Below are 22,247 nucleotides of genomic sequence, written 5' to 3' on the forward strand. Positions count from 1 at the left end.
TCTCTGGTTTTCGAAACTGTTTGTTGGTCAAGACCAAGAGTTAAGGATATTTCGCGTGCTTCTACTTGTTTTTTAGAAACGTTAATAAATCTGACACTGTTGAATCCTTGCCGAAATTTTATTCTCTACCTAACTGTAACAATAAATCTTGGGAGATACATTTATATAAAATAGGAAGTAATAGATTACCATAAGAATTAAAATTAATATCTTATGTTTCTGAACTTCTAGTTTGAATCGTTACTTCAATATTATAATGTTCTTACACTGGATACATCACTTGAACGACTCACAGGCTTGAAAGATAGGAAAACGTTCATATGTGCGATAACTAATATTTCTTTTTTTTTTTTTTTTTTTTTTACAAATCTGCCAGTTAAAATTTCGATCTTTTTTTATAGTTTTTTTCCTGTTAATGGTAATCCGCTTATGGCTTTTGCAGCTCAGCCGGTGAGTAAAGATCTTAAATAGGTCAATTTCTTAACATCAAGAAGCGTATTGTTTTCATGAATGTCAGCTTTATACTGATCTCAAAATTCAGCTAATCTACATATACCATCATTGAAAGTTTCTAATGCAATACGAGGTAATTTAGTATCATAATTAGTTTTTATTTCAGAAGCTTGTGGATTGTTTTGGTTTTAACCGGCTGTTTCGGTGATGGATTTGCTGTACTATAAAATATATGCAATATGTTCTATCATTATATTTATGTTTCTATTCTAGTATTATCTTTCTGTCTAGTATTATACTACTGTTTCTAATTCCTGCACAGTGTATTGAGCATTAATAGCTTCATCATATTTTAAAACACTAGTTTCTCTCTCGATTATCACTGAAAGCGATTCTTGCAACAGTTCTGCATTTGGATTTTCATTTTGTCTTCAATTTTAATTAATTTTTTGAAACTGGTTTGAACTGAACCTCTAATTTTTCTATTTCTTTCAAAACTTTCTTAGAGACTCATTTTATTTTGCAAAGATAAATTGTATGCAAATATTGCATATGAACAGCATATAAATTGTATCACTCATTTTGTTTTAAGTTGACTACCAATCCTTAAACTTCCTTTACGGCCGATGCGCCAAAACAACATAAGAAACTTTATTTTTTGGTTGCATCGATGGTTTTTTGATGTTATGTTGTACAGAATAAATACACATGTTTTCCTTCTAATATTACTTTATGAATCAAAAATATATTTACTGGAATATTTACAAGTAAACTCAATTATCATTACTTAGTTTTACATTTTTAAAATGCACCTCTCACAAACTATCTTTTTGCCATTTTTCTCAGTAAAAAGTAAGCGTAAAAAGAACATAATCGCGAAAGTTAAAATAACTTTCGCACTCGTGCGAAAACACATAGGGTGACTCAGCGCCATTTTTTGAAGAATTAGTAGCTTCTGCTAGCTTCGTAACGCTACGATTTGTTGCTCGCTAGCGTTCTGCAAGAATTTTCAGTGAACATAATTTCGTCATAAAATTTTCTCACCGACATTTTCACAGTGTTTTGTTTTTGAAGGACTTATATTAACGAATCTCTAACATACACTCGAATTAATAATTCTTCTTTTCCGAAAGAATTTTACAATTGCTTGAAACCACCTTTTCGTACCTGGCTGCGCCCAGAGGAGACCTTTTAATTAGTTCCTCCCCTATGCTGCATTTCTCCATTGCCTGGAATAAGAATGTATATTTGGTGCAAATCTAAATTTGGAACTTTATCGATTTTTTAACCAATTCCTCACACCTCCATGAAATTCGCGCAGTTGAAATTTTGGTTGACTTAATAACAAATTTTTCATTGGAACATCAGATCATTGAGAGAGCATACTGCATGTGGCACCATTAACTGTTTCAGTTTTTGTTCTAAAACACGTAAGTGGTCAGTATAACTCTCTGATTCATCTATTTCCACCTCAAGTAATTTTCATGAATATCATCTACTAACAGTTCTTATTTAATTTTGACATCACAGTTTATCATCAGTTTAGTCACTTAGATATTTTGGTTTTTGTCACTTACAAACAGTCAGATATTTTATTTACAGTATGTAATTTTTCTTCTTGTCTCTCAAATTTATTACAAGCATTTGTAAATAATCTTCGATATTAAGCTCTCTTTCTCCTTAAAAACTGCATTTGTTTTAATTCATGAAAGTCTGCCTTCACTAAACACAGTACCTCCAAATAAACAAAAAACACAACGACTCACCTGCAGCCGCGTTCTGTCTCTGGATGCCTATGTTACAGATATATCGAGAGATAGTCCAATAAAATTTCACAGTCTGAATTAGAAGATAAATTTTTGTAACATTTTTCGAGTAAATGTTTTGAGGTTTTTGTTTTATTTATTCTGCATTTATAACATAAAATGGTTACACTGCACCACTCTTTAAATACTCATTATGTTAAAGCACATAAATTTCTCAATATTCTCTAACTAAAGTTATTCTAATTCAGAAGTCAAACAACAAAAATCAGCGTTATATTAACAAAATTTTCACGGGACTAGTTTCGATGGTTTTACCGAACCACCATCCTCAGCTGCAAAACCGCAAATGAACAAGATAGGAAATAATGATTAGATAAGATAAGAAAGCCTGGACAAGAATAAGCAAGTGGCGCCATCTGTTGGTGAAACCAGAACTAAAACCTGATTTCTTTAAAGGCCGAAGGCAAATTTGGATTGGAATTAGGATCGTTAACTAGAACAGAAAGTTTTTTCTGAATGTGAAATGCCTCTAGAAAATCCAGTTCTCCAATGGAAGATGTTTTTTGAATAGTTTTGGCAGCAGAAAAATTGAAAGTGTGATTTTCGGACCAACAATGTTGAGCAACAGAAGGCTCTCTTAGTTTGGCCAATGTAAATTAACTCTTGTTGTAGGAGACTATGAAAATTCTGTTGTCATTCCCTTCTTTCCATCAATTAGCTATAAAGTTGCACATATTTTGCAGAAATTTAACTTTCGGGTTGTTTATTCTCCCATCAATAAAATTCCGAATTCCATACTCAAGGACCCTATTCCAGATATGAATTCCTGGGGTATTTATAGGATTCCTTGCCAGTGTGGTTTAATTTACATTGGCCAAACTAAGAGAGCCTTAAAATTTCGCGTCAAGGAACATGAGGCATATGTTAGAAAAAAGGAAACACAAAGTCTTCTGTTGCTCAACATTGTTGGTCCGAAAATCACACTTTCAATTTTTCTCCTGCCAAAATTAGTCAAAAAATATCTTCCATTGGAGAACTGGATTTTCTAGAGGCATTTCACATTCATAAAAATCTTTCTGTTCTAGTTAACGATCCTAATTCCAATCCAAATTTGCCTTCGGCCTTTAAAGAAATTATGTTTTAGTTCTGGTTTCACCAACAGATGGCGCCACTTGCTTATTCTTGTCCAGGCTTTCTTATCTTATCTAATCATTATTTCCTATCTTGTTCATTTGCGGTTTTGCAGCTGAAGATGGTGGTTCGGTAAAACCATCGAAACTAGTCCCGTGAAAATTTTGGAAATATAACGCTGATTTTTGTTGTTTGACTTCTGAATTAGTATTTATTCGGCGTGTTATTGTGTCTTAATTAATGTTATTCTCCCATTAATAAAGATTCGGCAAGAATTTAGTTGTCATGTTTCTGTAAACATCTCTGCTTTTTACTCAGCTCAGAGCACAAAAGCTAACTGCTGAATTTAGAATTCGAAAATACGTCAGCGGAGGTTTCCAAAACTATTTTACTAACATTTCACTGAACCATGAAGTTTAAATACTCTCGTTAAATACTCCAACTTACTTGGGACTAAGTGAAGGCATATAAGGAGGAGATGTGAGATTTAAACTTTTAACTTTCATCTAGGTTCTAAAATATTTTTACAGACAAAATATTTTCAAAAGCGTATAAGAAACCCACACTGTCTTGATCTTAGAACATTTTCTGCAATTGTGTTTTTCTGCGGACACAGACGTGAAACCAATGCTGAGGGGTATCCCCCCTAAGCCTAAGAATGTCATACTGAGAGGGGCCATACTTGTACATGAGGATATATTTATACAACATATACTAATAATATACTTATATATGCCAGTAAAGGTTCGAAACTTCTGAATCGTGTTAAATGTTACAGCTAATAACATGAGATTAAACATAAATTATGATAGCTAATCGAAAGTAAATTTGGCTAATTATGTATATAATTTAAAACTCTTAATTATAAACATATTTACGTCAAAAGCAAAATTTAAACATATGCATTTTAAATGCGATATAGGTTCGTCACTACTTAATGTTATTATTATACATTGTTTCATAGTTAGATGCGTTAAAAAACTAATATTTATTTTCAAGAAATTATTGTCAACTCGTGGAAGTATATGAAGTATAAACTACAATATAATTTGGCATTTCTAATCCTTGTACTTTGATATTAAAGGAGAAATTCGAATCCCAATACTGAAACAAGAGATAGCTCTACCTAACATTACCCAAGCTGTTTTTGTTGTATGTTGCTGCCATGTGGACAGGTTAGACGAGAAGTCGCAGAACCTGCGCAGCATAAAGCAAAAGCAGCTTGGGTAATGCAAGTTATTTGGATTAAATTATCAGAATTTTCTTAAATGTGGTACTATTTCTTTTGATTAATAAAGACCTTGATTTTCTTTCATTGATAATAGTATTGTAAACTTAGTTTCAAGTTTCTAAGACAAATTCCAGAATCATCAGTGGAATATCTTTAAAGCTATCAGAAAATGTCTCGTCATAATCAAAGCTATATGTATTTCTGCCGTTAATACCGCACATGGTGCCAAATTTGAAAAAGATAAATATGAGACTTCCAAAGATATCTAAGAAACAAGTAGTTGCCATATGTAACAGTTTGATTCTAAAATGATTAACTTTGATTTAATTACACTTATAATGAAGCTAAAACTATTTTACGATGTGTGGCTAAAGATTTATATCTGAACTGTTTGATGCATTTATAATGGGGCATTTTAATAATCCATTAGTAAACTATCTGCATTAATTAAATTGCTTCTAATATGATTTCAAGTCTTAATATTAATCCATTCTAAAATCTTAAAAATCTCTTTTGGTTTCTCTCAACCCTCTTGCTTTAAATTACAAGTGGTTCAAAACCCCTTAATAAAAAGTTTCACACTGAAGGATATGAAATCATTGTGATTGACATAAAATTTGAAATATGAATATTAAACGCAAAATTTGAATAATTATCGTATATCATAATAGTTGTTCCAGTAAAAGCGGCACATCTTCAGCAATTCTTGAAAAGAAAGTAATATTTAATTATTGCAATGTCTGACACTGCATAAAAATGGCGAAATTATACACTGACGTGATATGTTTTACAGCACAAGTATTGCAGGTTTTAATTTAAAACTCAACTATTTATTCAATCTCAGTAAACTGTAATAAGAGTATGTATAAATTCATAATTTGGTTAAAATCTAAGCTGAAGCATCTTATACTTTAGACCAATAGTGAGATACTGCTATCTTGCATTAATTTTAATCATTCGCACATTCTCCAGAGATTCGATAAAATTGTTTTCCCAATTAAAATTATTAAGCCCTTTTTGTTGCTAAAGAAGGGAGATCTGCGTCTGATTGCCATCGAAATCGTTTGGGTTTTATTCAAAATATAAGCCAATCTAAGATTACATTTTTGATTTAGTTTTCAAGTTAATTCTATTTTAGCATGTTTCTCTTCCAACTGCAACTGTCATATTTTTGGCGGCTTAGTGATTTTTCTGGATAAAGCAATTTCAGTTTTCAAATATTTTATTCTTTAAATAATAAATATGAATTCAAATTTTAAACTGTTGAGTACAAATTATTTCTGTCTCTTTTTTTTCGGGGGGGGGGGGAAGATTATTATAATATGAACTTTATTCTGCAACTTAAAGCTTCTAACGAAATTTATTTAAAATTGATGGAATAACATCGTTTCTTATTTTGAAGAGATAAGCACCTTTAGAGCCTCCTTTGATTATACAATTATCGTTTCCTTGATACTTTGCAGATCAGTATGCAATTATTACCATTCTACAACTTAGAAAATGCAACAGTTCATTGAATGATCAGGTCCCTTTAAAGTACAATTTGAGAAGAAACTTTAACAAATGAGGTATAACGTCAATGCTTTGATCAAAGAGCTACTTAGTTAAACATAACTAAAGGAAAAAGAAATACCCTGGCTCCCTTGTTATCTTGACGAACAATAGGTCAATTGAATCGTTATCGAGAAAGCCGCTTTCTGCCGAAAGTCCCAGTTGGCTATAAGAGGAAAAAAAAGGACCGACACCAAATCCCAGAAGATAATCAAGAAGATTATACTTGGTCTCTGTAAGTATCATCTGATGCTACCAACGAGTAATATAAGTAGTAGTTGTGAGGAACTCTTTATTGAGGTGATAGGAAAAGCAAAAATGGGGCGTTAGATTTGTAGGTACCTCCCTCCCGACAAAGGGTCGAATAATGATCGATTTTTGGTGTATTCGATAAATAGAGAGCTTAGGGTAATATGAAGTCTGAGAAAAGAAATACAAACTTAATTAACTCGGTTCCTTATCGGCTGTTACATGACCAGGAAAGTTGATTCTATCAAGTTTTGAACTCAGTTTTGTAATGTACCTCTTAAAGGAGAGATTAGAATTCCTTCCACATTTACAATGTCCGATAATTTTCGTTAATTAAGAATTTATGCTATGCTACTACATTATAGACTATTACATGATTCAAAAGTAAATTAGTAAAGTTAATGTGTTAAATATTCTATATCTTGAGAAAAATGAAATTGCTGGAGATTAAAGATATTTTATTTTTGTAAAATCTGATACTACTTTGTAGTACATTTCCTAGTTCAATATATATGTGATAAAACCGTATTGTTATTGAAATACGATGATTTGGTGAGAGTTGCAACGGATTGGCGTCGCAGAGGATTGCATCATAACTTGAAGACTTTGCTGCGTAGTTTGAACGATGGATGCATAAACCAAAAAACTTGGAGACATGGCCTAAATTCCACAAATAATTTTATGTCTTCGATAATGCACATTAACACTGTGGGTGCGCTATCGCTCCCGCCCCCAGTTTCGTACAGATTACATTTTCTGAACGAAACTGAGGGCGGGAGATGAAAATTAGAAAAGTAAACTCTGTTGCAAGGCGACATAAGCAGCAGAAGAGACGAACGAAAAGAAGAGAGTTGCGATGTAATTATACTTCTTATACCAAATTCCAAAGTTCTTTCGGTTCAGATTTCATGGTTAAGTGGGCATCAGAACTGCAGGGAGTTTAATTAGAAAAAAAAATATTGCTGTTATTTTTATAATGAAAATGGATGTTAAAGGGATATTAATGTATTATTTGAAAGCTGAATTTTGTATTTTACATTTCCGTCCCCCTTTCAAGAGAAAAAGGGCTGGGTGAGAGAAAACTTTTTAGAGAGAAAACGTTAAAGCAATAGCAAATAAAAAGAAATCATTTGAAAAATACAAATCCTGAAATTTTCAGTAAAATAATTATTTGCATGATTGGAAAATATAAACTTGTAGAATATTTTAAAGTGGTATTAAAATCTTTTTATTCCAAAAGTCTTTGTGTTTTGTGAGTATACATAATTAGATTTGTTTTCAGGTAAGGCTTTAAGGCTTTGCAAAGCTGTGCACACAATATAACAGTTGTAAAAATTGTGCACGCACATTACTTATTTTGAACAGTCACAAAAAATTTCAAAATTTTCGAAACATAACTAATTTTTATTATTATAACTTATATTTTAACATTATAAATTTTATAATAGTATTAAAAATTATGATTTTTTACTTTTATTGTTACATATCTAATTTTATTATTTTACATAAAACTATGAGACCCCACCCAGATTTCTCTAATTTAAACATTTCCATCTGTTGGGCGAAACCACTTAAACTGACTCACGTTATAACATAAGTGGTTAAGTCCCATAGACATTTGAGAAACGTCAACCAGTACTTTGTTAGTTTCTTTTCCTCCCAGAATTTTACTTCGTGGATTCCGTTTAACTAAGAAGATTGCTGCCTTAAACATTAGCAGATGCGATCTGTCAAGAAAGTGGCAAATGGATAGTTTCTCCTTGATGAACTGTCTGAAAGAGAGCAATGTCCAACAAGTTCAGCTCATCAACATTTCATGAGTAAAATGTTTCAGAATTATGAAACTTAAAAGCTTCCTTTCCCGTAAATTTCTTATTTTCAAATAAACTGCTTTTAAAATTTTTCCGGTTTTATTTTTAATGCATTTTATATGTATAAGTTACTAAAATTTCTGAGCTGTTGATTATCATTTGAATTTAAGTACAGGTTAATTAAGCTGCTATTAATAAAATCTGTGCTAACAAATAATTGCTGCAACTTTCATTCCTTTTTTGATACTCCTGAAACATATAAATAGCAATATTTATAGTTCGACTGCATTTTATATTATTTTCGGATATAGATTTGTTTTTGTCATAAATTAAAAATCTTTAAAACTTTAGCACTTGTCTATGTTCTTCATTCATATGCAAATAATAAGTATTTTACCTTAATTTTTACCTATAATTTTAAGATGTTTAGCATTATATTCGAATAATTATTAGAAAAAGGTATCTGCTTTATTGTGTTTGTTAAATATAAGCAACTGTACTCTATAGGACTTTTTAAATTGCCTTTTAGTAGCTCATGGTTACAAATAAAGGAGATTTCAATATTTCAGACTTTCAGGTATTTTTTATGTTGAAATATGCACCTTTATAAAAGGAATGTTATTTTCTGAAAACCTTTTGCCTTCTGAATAAGCAATATGTGTTTGAAAAAATGTATAAAACGCATTTTAAAATAAATTTTAACATTCATCTGCATAAAGCTTTGTGACTGAATGTCTTAGTTTCAGGTAAGAAAAAAAAGAATTTTTATGATTGTACGTGGATTGTTGATTTGAAAAAAGGTGAGTATTAAATGTGATTTATTTTATTTTCTCATAAGATATATGGAAGCAGACATTTAGAAGATTTAAGGATATAGCATGAAGAGTTTTTGAAAGATCAGTATACTCAATATTAGTTCCGAAGCAATATATACTTCCTTTTCAGGAACCGTATTGTAAGTGCTATTCATGCAGAACTCGAGCTTAGAAATTTATTATTAAAATATATTCTCTATCTCCAAGTAATTAAGTTAGTATTCGGTATAAATAAGTCTTAATTTCTGCTTTTTAAGCAATAATTTGGAAAATTGTGAATACCAAAGTTATAAAATTAACTACTGAACATGTTAGCTGTTTTAAGAGCAATTAGCAAAACATTTAGGAGATGAAACTGTAATAAAAACAATGCCAAATTTTCACTTTCCTTTTTTTTGTGGTACATAATCGAAATATTCATGAAATGAATTTAAACCTGATCCTGTTTTTATTTATGAATGTTCAGCTGATCATGAAGAATTAATAGGCTGAGTTTAAAATTTCTTGCTTTCCTGTCCTTGAAACACTAGTAAAGTTTTTTTGAACTAGGATTTAAAACAGTAGTCTATACCTGAAATAGTTTGATAAAAATAGCTTAACCAGTTTATTAAAAATTAGTTTAAATAGATTAATATAAAATGCCAGCATCCTTTAACTGGATTGTGCACCTTCGTGCGCTATCAACTTCAACCGGCACGCTTTGAAATGTTCCCAGTAATTTCTTCTTGAGTAGGATTTTTAGATCTGTGTAGAGAATAATCTCTAAGAACGTCCCTGTGTGTAACGTGAATATGAGGCAAGTTCTTTCAGAATTTCCTCAATCCTCTTTACTGAAAGCATTTCTCAATTTAGTCAGATAGCTTCTGTGTTCTTTGGCATAAGGTTACAATTTTAATCAAATTTTCCACTTTCGGAAAATAAGGTTTGACTTTTGATTTCGGTCGGTATTATTTGATTCTTATTATCACAGAGAAAATTTTGAGTATACATTGAAGCCAAGATCACACTGACATTTTTCCATTAGGCACGCATACTTTAGTGAAATTAAAATGACTCTAACCAACTTTACTCATTTATGCAGCATTTTTGTAGATATCACTCCTTTGCATTTTGCCTACTTAGAACTTCCTTTCTTTGTCTGGAATTTTTCAGCAAAGTAACATTTTGTATATTTGAATACTGTGAATACGCTTTGTGTAAGATGCTAAAAGGTACAATGTGAAATAAGAATTAAATGTCTAATTTTATTTTCAAGTTTACGTTTAACCCTCTAGTTTCTATCTCATATATAGTTTAAGATATTCAAGAATCACGTGACAACTTATACTCAGATGTCACGCGTCCTATTATACGTGCAGTTTCCTAAATTGGGTTCAGACTACGCAGATTTACTCGAGCTGCTCATGAATAAGATAAAATTAATTTCAGCATGCAATGACTAAATTACTGTCTGCGCGTAAAAGCAGCCGTTGTTTCTGAATACATTGCTGTTTTTATTCCATGTAAATACATTTAAATGTGTATATGGGCACGAGTTTTACAAACCTGTATACGAATATGAATGATTTGAAAGTAAAAGTACTTATTTTGCATCTCGCCGCAGGAATTAACGCTAGACAGTTGTTACCGAGCTATAAGATAGCAAAAGATAAAAACATTCGGCCTTGGTGAAATAACTTACTTTCGTTTTCCATCCTCAAAATATTTAATATGCACATGAATTTTACAGTTTTTATACTTAGCATCCGTTTTACATTTTCTAAAGCATTATACGGCACATTATGTAGTTTATGTTATTTAGTGGAATTTGTATGATTAACATTTTCATCAAATTATGCTGCTTTCGATTAAAGAATTAGATGATAATCAAAGCTACAGCATACATTAAATTAAACTTCGACTGAAAAACGGAAATCCCTTTAAAACAGAAATCTGATTCAAATAAAAAAATGGTTAAGTAAATAAGGATCTGAATAAAAAATGAATTATTTTAATTATGGAAAACATGGTTCATTTTAACATGTTTTTCGTAAACGTTAATTCAGTTTATGCACATAAAATTCATTTCTCAGTGACATAGCCACTTTAGTAAAACATTTTTCATTAGATTATGTGTACTTTAAATTGTATTAGAATTAATCAGTGGTGAAAGCAAGTAAAAATAACCAAATCAATGCATATTTCCAATGTCAGCTATAATGGATCAATAATTTTGTTATTTTAAAATGATCAAATCTAATTTACTCTGCTAGTTTTGAAAGAAATTTCTTTTGCTTATGTTAACCATAAGCAGAACACAGAAAGAAAACAATGTTGGCACATATTATAAATTTAAAAATATTCTGTGATTGCTTAAATAAAGGCGAAGTTTTAATCACAGGAAGTGACAAAAATTTTAATATCAATTTTTAATTTAAATATTCATTTTGTACACTATCGAATGTTTTAAAATTCTTTTAATAAAACTTAATAAATATTTGTAATTAGATTTTTGTCAGTTTTTTTAAATGGGGAAACACCTTAATCCTTTTACTTTCTGCCAAAAGGTCAAGATGTCACTGCTAACGCTGGACTAATGTTCATAGAAAGCAAATCATAAAATATATGATAATACATTAGTGCCAAAAGGAAGAGTCGTTGAACATTGGCAGTTTGGTACGGAGTTCGAAGCCCGGTGAACGAGCTGGCTGAATCGGCGTTTTCTTGGTTTTCATCATCTGTAACGTATATACGTATTCCATTTGAAAGCCCTCCGCGAAGGCATCTCTCTGCTTAGGCAGATAACCCTCGAGTACATTGCTATAACCAAATAAACCAAAACAAACCAACCACTAGTATGCAAAGTAACTCTTCTTATTTTGTCAGTAATTCCACAAGAAATCTACTGAGATACATGAAATTTCATACTATACAATAAAGTACGTATTTGATGACGAAAAAAGTAGAGTAACAAATAAAGTGGGGAAGAAGAATACCAGACAGAAGCGAATAGAAAATGGCTTTATTGACAAAATAGCGTTCGCACCAAAAGTTGTCTGGCCAGAAGGGAGACGAATAAACCAGCCTGAGTAAGGGCTACGACATCCTCTAACTGCAATGGTTGCGTTGTACCGTCTGCCGATATTCAGCACCAGATCATCTAACAGTTCTTGTGGTAAGACTTCCCATTTTTTCAAGGAGTATTCCTTTCAGTTGCCTGTTGTTCTCCGCAGGATAACATTGGGCCACCGGGAGTCTCCCTAAAGTATCCCACGCAGGTTCATTGGTATTGAAATAAGTGAAGCATGCTGACTAATCGATTTTGTGGATATCATCACTTTCTAGAAGTTCCACAAAATTCAGTCTAGTATGGCCACGAATTGTCATTCGTAAAAACAAAGGCGGGAACAACTAGCTGATATATACGTTACACATGAGAGAAACCACAAAAACTGCCCGTTCGCTGGAATTTGAACCCTGGGAAGAAATGCTAGTGTGCAGCGACTTTCTCGCTCGGCCGCTGGTGGGCTGTGCACTCTCTTTTGCCATGGTGCTGATATTTGCATATACATCACATTTCTACTGAGTTGACATTTCATTGTACTGATAGCAAAATCCCTTTCAAGAATTTTATCACTGTAATTTGGAAAACGAATTTTTTAAGTTTTACAAGCTTGTGTATTAAGGCTTACACCATTTTATTGGACATATTATTTAATTATTAAAATTTTAAATTGCAGAACTAATCTCAGATATCTTCAGTTTGAAATCATAGAATAATTAAATTAAACATTTTGATAATTCTAATGTTTTCAAATACTGAGTTAATGTACTTGTGCCTTAGCAAGTTAGTGCGTTTCGTTAATTTCATGAGTTCCTTGTGTTAGCATTTTATTCTGTTTTCTTGAGTTGGTATTTTCATGTGTTTTGTGTAACTTTGTGAAGAAACATCCTAGAAGAACAAAAATACACTGTGGCCATTAAAATTGCAGCACCATGAAGGAAAGCAAACACAAAAAATATATATATTGTACATAAACAGTATGGCAGGAAAATAAAAAGATTAATTTGTAAGCAGTTTGGGGATTTACAGGGGTGCGAAATTAGTAGAAACAGATGCCACCCTTGGCATCTAAAACGGCTCCAACCTGATTAAGAATGGAGTCGAACTGGCCTTGGATGACAGAAAAGGGTAACTTATTTCATGCTGTTTCAAGTCTATGCTACTCTTCATCAACCGTATTAGCTCGATAGGGGTAGCGGGCCAGTCTCTCAGCATCCCATGACCAGATGTTTTCAGTAGGTGACAGATCAGGAAACCGTGCAGGCCAGGGCAGCAGTCGAACATGCTGTGTATCAAGGTAGGTCAGAAACGACGTGTAACGTGTGGTCTTCCATTATCTTGTTGGAAGAAGGCGTTTGTCAGTTTCTAAGATAGGGCACAACCACTGGACATAAGACGTCAGGAATATACCAATCTTCGTTCAAATTACCGTCGATCAGAACAGATGTGTGTGTCGTGTACCCAATCACTGCCCAGACCGTCACACCAAGTGCAGAGCCCCTATGGCGATATCAAATGCAAGCAGGTGTCGTGCGGTCTCCTCAGAGCCTCCAGATACGTATACAGCCATCAAAATACTGCACGCAGAACCGGGACTCGTCTGAAAAGATGACACTGTGCCACATCCAGCGTTGTCGTTCGGCGCACCAGAGTAGTCCCCGTTTCTCCCTATGCTGCATTGTCAAGTGAAGACGAAGTAATGGTACCGCACTGATAGTCAACGCTGTGGCAAACGTCGACGCACCGTACGAGCGGATATTGGGTGTGTTGCAAACATGCCCATTTCCTAAATAATGCTCTGTGATGTGGTTGTACGGTTTTGCATGTCTGACCTCAAAATATGTCTTCTCGGGCGTTAACCATAAGAGGGCGTTGAGATCTGCATGTCAATCAATATGACCCTTAGCAACCCATTGATCCCATATTCGCATTATAGTACTTGGATGTTGACCAGTGCGACGGGCGATATCATGGAACGGTAATCCACACTTTCGATAGGTAAGATCCTGCCTCTATCGCATTCCGACACTTGCTGGTAAGCATTTTTTCTTATTACTTCAGATATAGCACGATATTCTGAGCAATCTCTGACCTTAAAAAGCACTTTCCGAAAGAGAAATCCACTACACATTTTTTTTTTCTTTTATGCAGATCTTCAGATGTTTTTTCTCCCTCCTGCGCTGAAATACTAATCATTTGCATATTCCAAATTTCTTCTTCCTTTCATGTGATTTGGATATTCGTCAAATCAGTCAGTCCTTCCTGGTGTTGCAATTGTAATGGCCAGCAGTGTATTAACCAACAATTTTGAACTTTTCTTTCTACTACAGGCAGTAATAATTTTTAGAGATAAATATATCTGGAGTAAATTTGGATAGCTTCATTAAGTTGCATCCCAAATATAAATAGAAAAGCGAATATAAAAAAACAAATATGTTAACACTTGATATTCTTAAACATAAACATTCAGCTGAATGCTTCAATGCCACACACGTTTTCCATCTTTGTCTTTTCCAATATAAGATTAACTTCTTATATGACATTTGCTTACGTGAGCAAAACAAAAAGAACGAAACTCAAAAATATTCCACCAAATCATAGAAAATGAGGTTTCTACAGTAATATGGATCAAAAGTGAACGACAGCAAACAGCCGCCAATTTTCCACGAATTTATTTCTTAGTTGCTTTTATTTAGCCAGTTATTTTCTGGCGTGCCATTTCGTTGCACGATTACTTGTTATTGTAAATAAATACATATTCAGTGCATATTGCATTTCAACTCTAATTGTCGATAATAATCCATTGAATTGTCCGAAATGCATTTCCCAGTGCGCGGGTATTCTGCAGCTAACGTAAGCTTTCGCAATATTATTTATTTAAAGAATGCTGTATTCCAGTAAGAATACATAGTAATTTTGACAGTATAAATATTTAACAAGATAGTTTCATTTCTACTTTCTGTATCTTGAATACTCGCTTATTTTATTGTTGTCCACTCTTACTCTCTAGGCCTCAAAATCATTTAGTGCTGCTGGAATTGCTGTGTGGATCGTCTGCTACAGATTTTATGTCATCGGCAGTGTTATCGTTGTCATCGTTTTTATTACAATTCCACGTGCAACGATCTTGAAAACAGTCATGAGATTACAAGGTATTTCTCCTGCCTTTTTAGCATGCCTTCGTAGTAGTGGTCAGCACGCTAGGCGAGTATTCCAGAGGTCCGTGGTTCGATTCCAGGCGAGGGCGTTGCTCATTTTTCATCACGCCTGCTTTAAAAAATAACCTAATGTCCCTACAGTGGCGCACGAACTAAAAATAGTGGTGGATGATGATTCTCCACACGCAGGATTTCGCGATTGGGTGACCTAAAACCCCAGTCGTCCTTTAAAACGAGGAGTATATAAGGTATATATCCTGCCTTCTTAGCATGCCTTCGTAATGCAGTGGTCAGCACTCTGGGCGCGTATTCTAGAGATCTGTGGTTCGATTCCCGGCGTAGGCGTTGCTTATTTCTCATCAGTCCTGCTTTAAAATTAACCTAATCACTCTACAAGATATTCCCGGTTTCTTAAAGCTTTTCCTTATTATAACTTTATCAGTCCTATTACGTCTATGGTAACCACAGCGGGCAATTATTTTGGCAACCTCTCGCAACAGGTAAATTGTCGAACTGATCTGGAGTGGTACTTGAAAAGAAGTGTTTTGTTTGCCTCCTTTACAGCCTTCCTATTTTTTACGAAGGAAGCACTTCGTATATTGCAATTGGGATTTCGAAATCTGTATACCAAAATTAAATTTGTCTTATATGTTATGCATGTGATCGTGAAATATGTACTGTATTAATAGCATATATACATGCAAAGTAAATAATATTATTATCAGAGATATGTTTCTAGATTAATTGTTTGCTTGTTTAGATACGACAAATCATACAAGGAAGTCTTCGTGGAGAACTTTCTGAAGATCAACTATCTTACTTTTGTTACGTATGAGGAAAATCACAAAAGCAAACCTACATACAACTTTCTCTTCGGGATTTGAACCTGAGTCAAATTAGCAGTATTCAGCTTTAATTACTCAACTACTGGTGAGAGCTATTAGCTTAAAAAATGCCCTCTTAAATGAAAATCTGCATTAAGAGCATGTAGACTTCCATAGATATTATATGATGTCTAGATTATACCTGTTCTATTGCTATGTTTAGAACTTTAATAGCAAAAGATTTAATACTAATATAATGGTTTTGATTAAAGTTTAAATTTATTTTAAAACATTCTGACACATTTCAAGTCACATAAACCCTTATTTATTATTAAGAGTACGTAAGAGAACTTAGTTTGAAATATTAAGACTACATCGAATCTTATTTTCTATTAGAACTAATTAATCTCTCTAATAAGTAACATCAAAATGATACTTAAATATTAATGCAACCGCATAAGTAAAAGTCGCCAAATTTGTAGAATGTGCCAAACACTGGCAACCATAAATATAGCTGTCCTACCAGAAAACATCTCCTAACAATCCTTCAGTCAAGCAACGCCGCCATTTTAGCATGCGTTCTTTTTTGTTGTATTCGAAGTTCCAATAGTTTTTATAGACAAATTATGATATCTTTTGCCTTGAACTTAGTTCAAAAATATGAGCTTGTAGAATTTGCCAGTAATGGAAGGAACTGCGATAAAAGTTTTGCAGAAGAACAGAGTTTTGTTGAAATTTTTCTAAAGGAGCCGCTATTGCCGATGATTGTGTGAGGTCGAGTCTCTGCAAATTCTCTGATATTTTTTTTTAAGCGAAAACGTTTCGCTGTGTACTTCAGAAGAAGAATAGCGCAAAATATATTACATAAAAATTTGAAGAAGAATTAAATGTTTTATTTTTAATGTATCTCGTAATCCTTATTAGATACTAAAACATTTGATTTTAAATTACTGAAGTATGTTTACTTTTCACATACTGATAATGCAAAAATATAAATAATTTGGGAATCTGTCTAAAAAAACTCTCGAAAACCACCAACTTATCCCAATAAGTGACTTTAACCTTTTAACCTCTAAACAATCACCACATTGCTCCAAAGTAAGTACAGTAAGACCCCGCTTAACGCTGTTTCGTTTAGCGCTGTTTCAGTTTAGCGCTCTTTTATTTCAACTCGGGGATTCCACGAAATCGCTCGCAGCATACGGGGATTCCCCGAAATATTATGCAGCGATAGGTTTCAAATACATATCCGAAAGAGTGTACTTGTATTTCTTGTTTGGTGCGGTATTGTACAGACATATTTTGAAGGGGTAAATGTGGAAGATGTCGAAGAAATAATTCAAGAAGCAGCGGTTAGTCTTTCTAATGATGAGCTCAAGGAATTAACTGAACAAGAAGAAAACAAAAATGTTGACAGCAGTGATTCAGAAGAAGAGCAAAAAGAACTTTCGATGGCGTTTGTAAAAAGGAGTTTGTCTACCATAACTGAAATAATAGATCAATTCATTGAAAATGATCCGAATTTTGACAGGAGCTCAAAAGTAAGGCGTGGTGTTAGAGATGCTCTATCCGTTTATGAAGAACTTTTAAGAGAACAACGCAAAAGAAAAAGGCAAACAACATTAGATGCTTTTGTCACAAAAAGGCAGAACACTGAAAACGCGGGAGGCTAACTAAATATGACTGACTGAGAATTTTATTTGTTTTTTTTAAGAATATTCGTTTTGTTATTTATATTTTGTTTTTATTTTTGCAAGAAATAATAATGTGGTATTAATTTGGGCTTTAAGAAATAAATGTTTGGTTTTATTTTTATTAAAAAAACATACTTTTTAAATTTAATACCTAATCAATTTCCTAGCCATCTTCCCCTAACCCCAATATTTACATGTAAAGCAATATTTACATGCCTCGTTTAGCGCTGTTTCGCATTACGCTCTACTTTGATGGAACGTATCCCCCGCGTTAAGCGGGGTCTTACTGTACGTTAATCTGTAAGTACTACCAAAATACTAAAATGTAAAATCCTTATGTCCCTTCAGGGGTTTGCTAATTACTGCCACAAGATCATGCTAATTGATGGTGTAAATAAAACAGTGAATATTACATAAAGCTCATATTCAGAGACTTATAAAGTAAATAAATTTTTATTCGAGAAGGTGGTTAAATTTATATTTAATTTACAATGCAATGAAAAACACTATCTTTCTGTTTCAAATAAATTCGCGCATTTTTACTTCATGGCATTCTATGGAGATTTTATATAAAGATAAAAAGAAATTAAGGTGAATTCTTACGCAAAGTATCGAAAATCCATTTCAGCATCAGAAAAAATCTCCACCCAAGAACCGAAAATATTCAGAAAATCGTGTTTTAAGTGCCTGAAAAGAAAAGAAAAAAATTATTTTGAATCGTTACATCTTTATCATTCTAAAAAGTCAGAGAAGAGTTACAAGAGCAAATGATGAAATAAAAAACCGTAAATGCCGTTTCAAAAAGAAGAGATTCGAGGTTCTATTCAGATCATCGAAAGGCATTAGGATTTGATTTCTAGTGATCAATAAGATTATAAGAATCAATAAACGTCAGTGGACTTTTCTCTTTTAGTCTCAGATTTCCTTTTTTACCTTTTTAATGCATATAAGGAAATGAAATCAGTCGCAAAAACGGATTTCTATATAGATCGCCAAGAAAATGTTCGAAAAAAAATTTCCATTTTAGTGGCAATACTCTTTTTTATGTTTCCTGAGTACGGTTGTTTTTCGACCTACATATATCTGCTTTCATTTCATACTTCTGCATACTCCTTTATGCATTTTAGGCAACAAAATAGGCAACAAAACTTGTTGCCCCTCGCCCGAAAAAAGTCGGACTTTTGTAGAATACCCTTGTACTAATTTAAAAAAAAAAAAACAGTGAACATAGATGAAAATGGAAACACAATAATAAGTATTAATAAGTATTAATAGCATTGTAACTGCAAAAACTGGCATATGTAAATTATAAATAAATATTTATTTAAGAATTTAGTTTAAGAAGGCTCTTCTAAAATTTATACGCTATACAACTGTGTCAACAATCCAGTGCAGAGCGGAATGGCGATTACAGATATAATGATCTTCAATCTTGATAAGCCAAAAGACATAGCTGCGTCAACATCGGGAGTTGTTATAGTAGTGCTTTAGGGATCACGGGTATGTAAAAGTAGAGCAAAAAGATAACATCAAATATTATTTTAAATAGGAAAAATCGGACATATAGACAATGAACATACATGATTAATTTCCAGAATTATCACTAGTGATGATATATAGCGAAAGGTTACGGACTCGCTTAAGCAAAATAATTTCGAGGCCGGATTCCACCGGTTGCAGGAACGATGCTCCCGGGGTGTTGCTGCTTTCGGCAAGCTTACTGACAGAGTCAAAAAGTTATACACATTGTTTATATTGAAACAGACGCTTGGATACTGAAAGAACGTTCTTTGAAATCAACAAGTAATCTGGAAGATCTTCCAAGAGCACAAGTCCATAGAATAAGGCATGACTGCGGGAACTCATGCTTGCGAATAACTGGAAAGCATTACAGATGTTCTTGGTATGTCGTAAAGATCTCTGGTGATCCTTGCCAGGTTTGTTCCTTACCTGTGACTCCTGAAGAGAATGAATTTTGAGTAGCAGTGAGCCAAGACACTCATGAACGTGTTATAACTCATCCTTCATTTCCAGAATTATCACTAGTGATGATATGCAGAGAAAGGTTACTAACTCGCTTTTGCAAAATAATTTCGTAGCCGGATTCCACCGGTTTCAGGAGTGATTCAATCGGGATATTGCTGTGCATGGTAACTGTTTCTAAAGAAATTACATTCAAATTTACTTAAGTAATGCGGATTTTGTCAAGATGGGTAATCCGGTAAATTTTCGATACAGTCCTCTACAAGAGAAAAGAGGGACAAATAGCTTGCTTTTGGAACAATTGGAAAATAACCTACAGCAAAGTTGTTTTCAGCATAATATCCTATGTAGAATTCTCGACATACGATTCAAGCTAAAAATCGTTCATACTTAAAAAAAAAGCTGAGACTAAGCAATAATATATTTGATTAATTTAGTGGGTAGACACTAAGACTAGTTTCCTCCCTTTTTATTGAAAATTAAGAAAAATTTGATATTAGATTGAATAAATATTTGATAAAACTCTGTCGATATCGAAGACATATATCTCCCTTCTTCAGTAGCAAAATTTCTCTGAAGTATTAGAAGCAATATATATATATATATATTTACATAGAAATCAATAAGCAAAGAGAAAACGAATATAGTGCCCTCTGTCAAGGGCAGTAGTAATGAAATTGTTTCGGCGGAATTATTCATAGGCCTTTATTAGTTAATGGAATGGATTTCTTCATCTTAACGTTCAAAAAAACCTAATTTCAATCCACGTTTTCCCCATAGTGTCAAAATTCTTCATTCTTAGATTCTCAGTTGTTTTTGTCAGGTTTCACTACTGTTTTCCCCGACAGATCGCGCTATGTTCTCTCTCTTACTTACATTAAAAAATTATTATTAAATATTTTTCTTTAATAAGATGCCATTTTCATATTTGTTATAAAAAGTATCTTAAGAAGCCATGAATTTCGGATTTGTATTGTGATGCCTTAGTCGTTGTATCGTAAATTTTGCGGAAACTGAGTCGTTATTTACAAGATAAATTTTATAAGCGCGAATTTTAATATCGTTCAAAAGCTCAAAAAAGATTCAAAATAAAAATACGTTAACTTAATAATTTTCGTTTCTTTTCTGGGAGTTGAACGAGGTCAGTTCAGAAAAACCATTCAGAAATCCAGTTACTGAATGGATTTTGAGTAATCATTGCTTATACATATGATTTGATACTGGTGCTAAGAACTTTTCTTTATTTATTTGAATGTAAAAAATTATAAGTATGAAAACATTATTTTATTTTCTTTTAATTATGCCTATTTACATACCCTTTATAATAAAACTTGCGTTGTATCTATTAATTGTGCTGAATCTAATCAGTTCAGAAGTGTATCTTGAGCTGAATCTAATTAGTTCAGAAAGTTCAAAATCATAATTTTTTATGAAAAAGTTTAAAATATTTTATCGTTTAAAATGTGCGTAACATTGTTTTAACTGTATAAATTACAAAGCTTTTAATACGTTAGTTAGTAACACCTAATGCAGGTTCAAATAAACTTAGCTAGCTCACTTACAAACTGTTTGAGAGGCCACGTAAATTCTGTGGGTGAATTCTTACCACTAGAACTCCTAAATAAAATGATACAGAAATCTATTTATCTTAAATATATCCTACCTTACACTTGTGAGGATTAAATTAAAATTATGCAGCACAATTTTAAAAGTCACCTGGGCTTGGAAAAAAACACAGGCTTCCTTTAGGCTGTTATAAAATAAAACAACTTAATTTATCTTACTTAAAGATACAAGCTATGCCCAAGACCGCGACAGTGATTCAAAATCTTACTTACGTGCCCAAATCTATCATTGCTCTGTTCTACTTTAATTCGAGAATAGCGGTGGAGACTACAGACAAACTTGCCACCGCAATACAATGCCGGAGTTAAAACCAAACCTCTGACAAACAGCCATGAAAAACCTTTCTAAGAAATTTTGAAAGGCGAGAACCTCATGACAAAATGAGAATAAACAGGAAATATATACACTAAACAACATTCGGTTAGAGAAACTTAAACAAAAATGCCAAAATTTCAAATTTTATTTTTGCTTTCGAACTGTTACTGATGTGCTATCAGTAAAGTAGCTAAATTGTTCAGGTATCAGTCATATGCTAGAAAACATTCAAAGTGGCGTTTATCTACTTTTCAGGTGAATTACAACAGCATTTGCTGGAGATTTTCACTTTAGGAACAAAGTTTTCTTATGGTAGAATTGCTAATGATAAATTACAAATTAATGTTACCGCTTTAACTGCTTGGGAGATTAATCGAAATTATTCGTGAAAATCTAATTGCAGTGGTATTAAATTTGCGTAAACTAATTTGTCTCTCAAAATGTAACTTATTTCTAAATCAAAAGTGATAATTTAAATTTAGCAAGCAACTCAAATACTCATTCTTTTCTCGCAGATGTCAAATGGCATGGTGAAAGTAAAATGCCTGATGTGGACATCACACGAGTTGCTTGTACTACCTATTAAATTCTACTCAT

At 32.8% G+C, this 22,247-nt stretch overlaps 1 protein-coding gene across 3 annotated transcripts in view; it reads right to left on the reverse strand.

Moving 5' to 3' along the window:
• The window catches only part of LOC118187974 (multiple coagulation factor deficiency protein 2 homolog), a 132,797-nt gene that overhangs the window by 72,114 nt on the left and 38,436 nt on the right, over window positions 1–22,247 (reverse strand). For all 3 annotated transcript variants that reach the window (XM_085815240.1, XM_085815241.1, XM_085815239.1), the window contains one exon: window positions 18,330–18,413. In XM_085815240.1, coding sequence (XP_085671366.1) covers window positions 18,330–18,413 — 84 coding nt within the window. The remainder of the gene's footprint in view (window positions 1–18,329; window positions 18,414–22,247) is intronic.

The sequence above is a fragment of the Stegodyphus dumicola genome, chromosome 4, assembly GCF_044657685.1.
Source record: "Stegodyphus dumicola isolate Sdum_Otavi_A_Nest chromosome 4, ASM4465768v1".
Lineage (NCBI taxonomy): Eukaryota > Metazoa > Arthropoda > Arachnida > Araneae > Eresidae > Stegodyphus > Stegodyphus dumicola.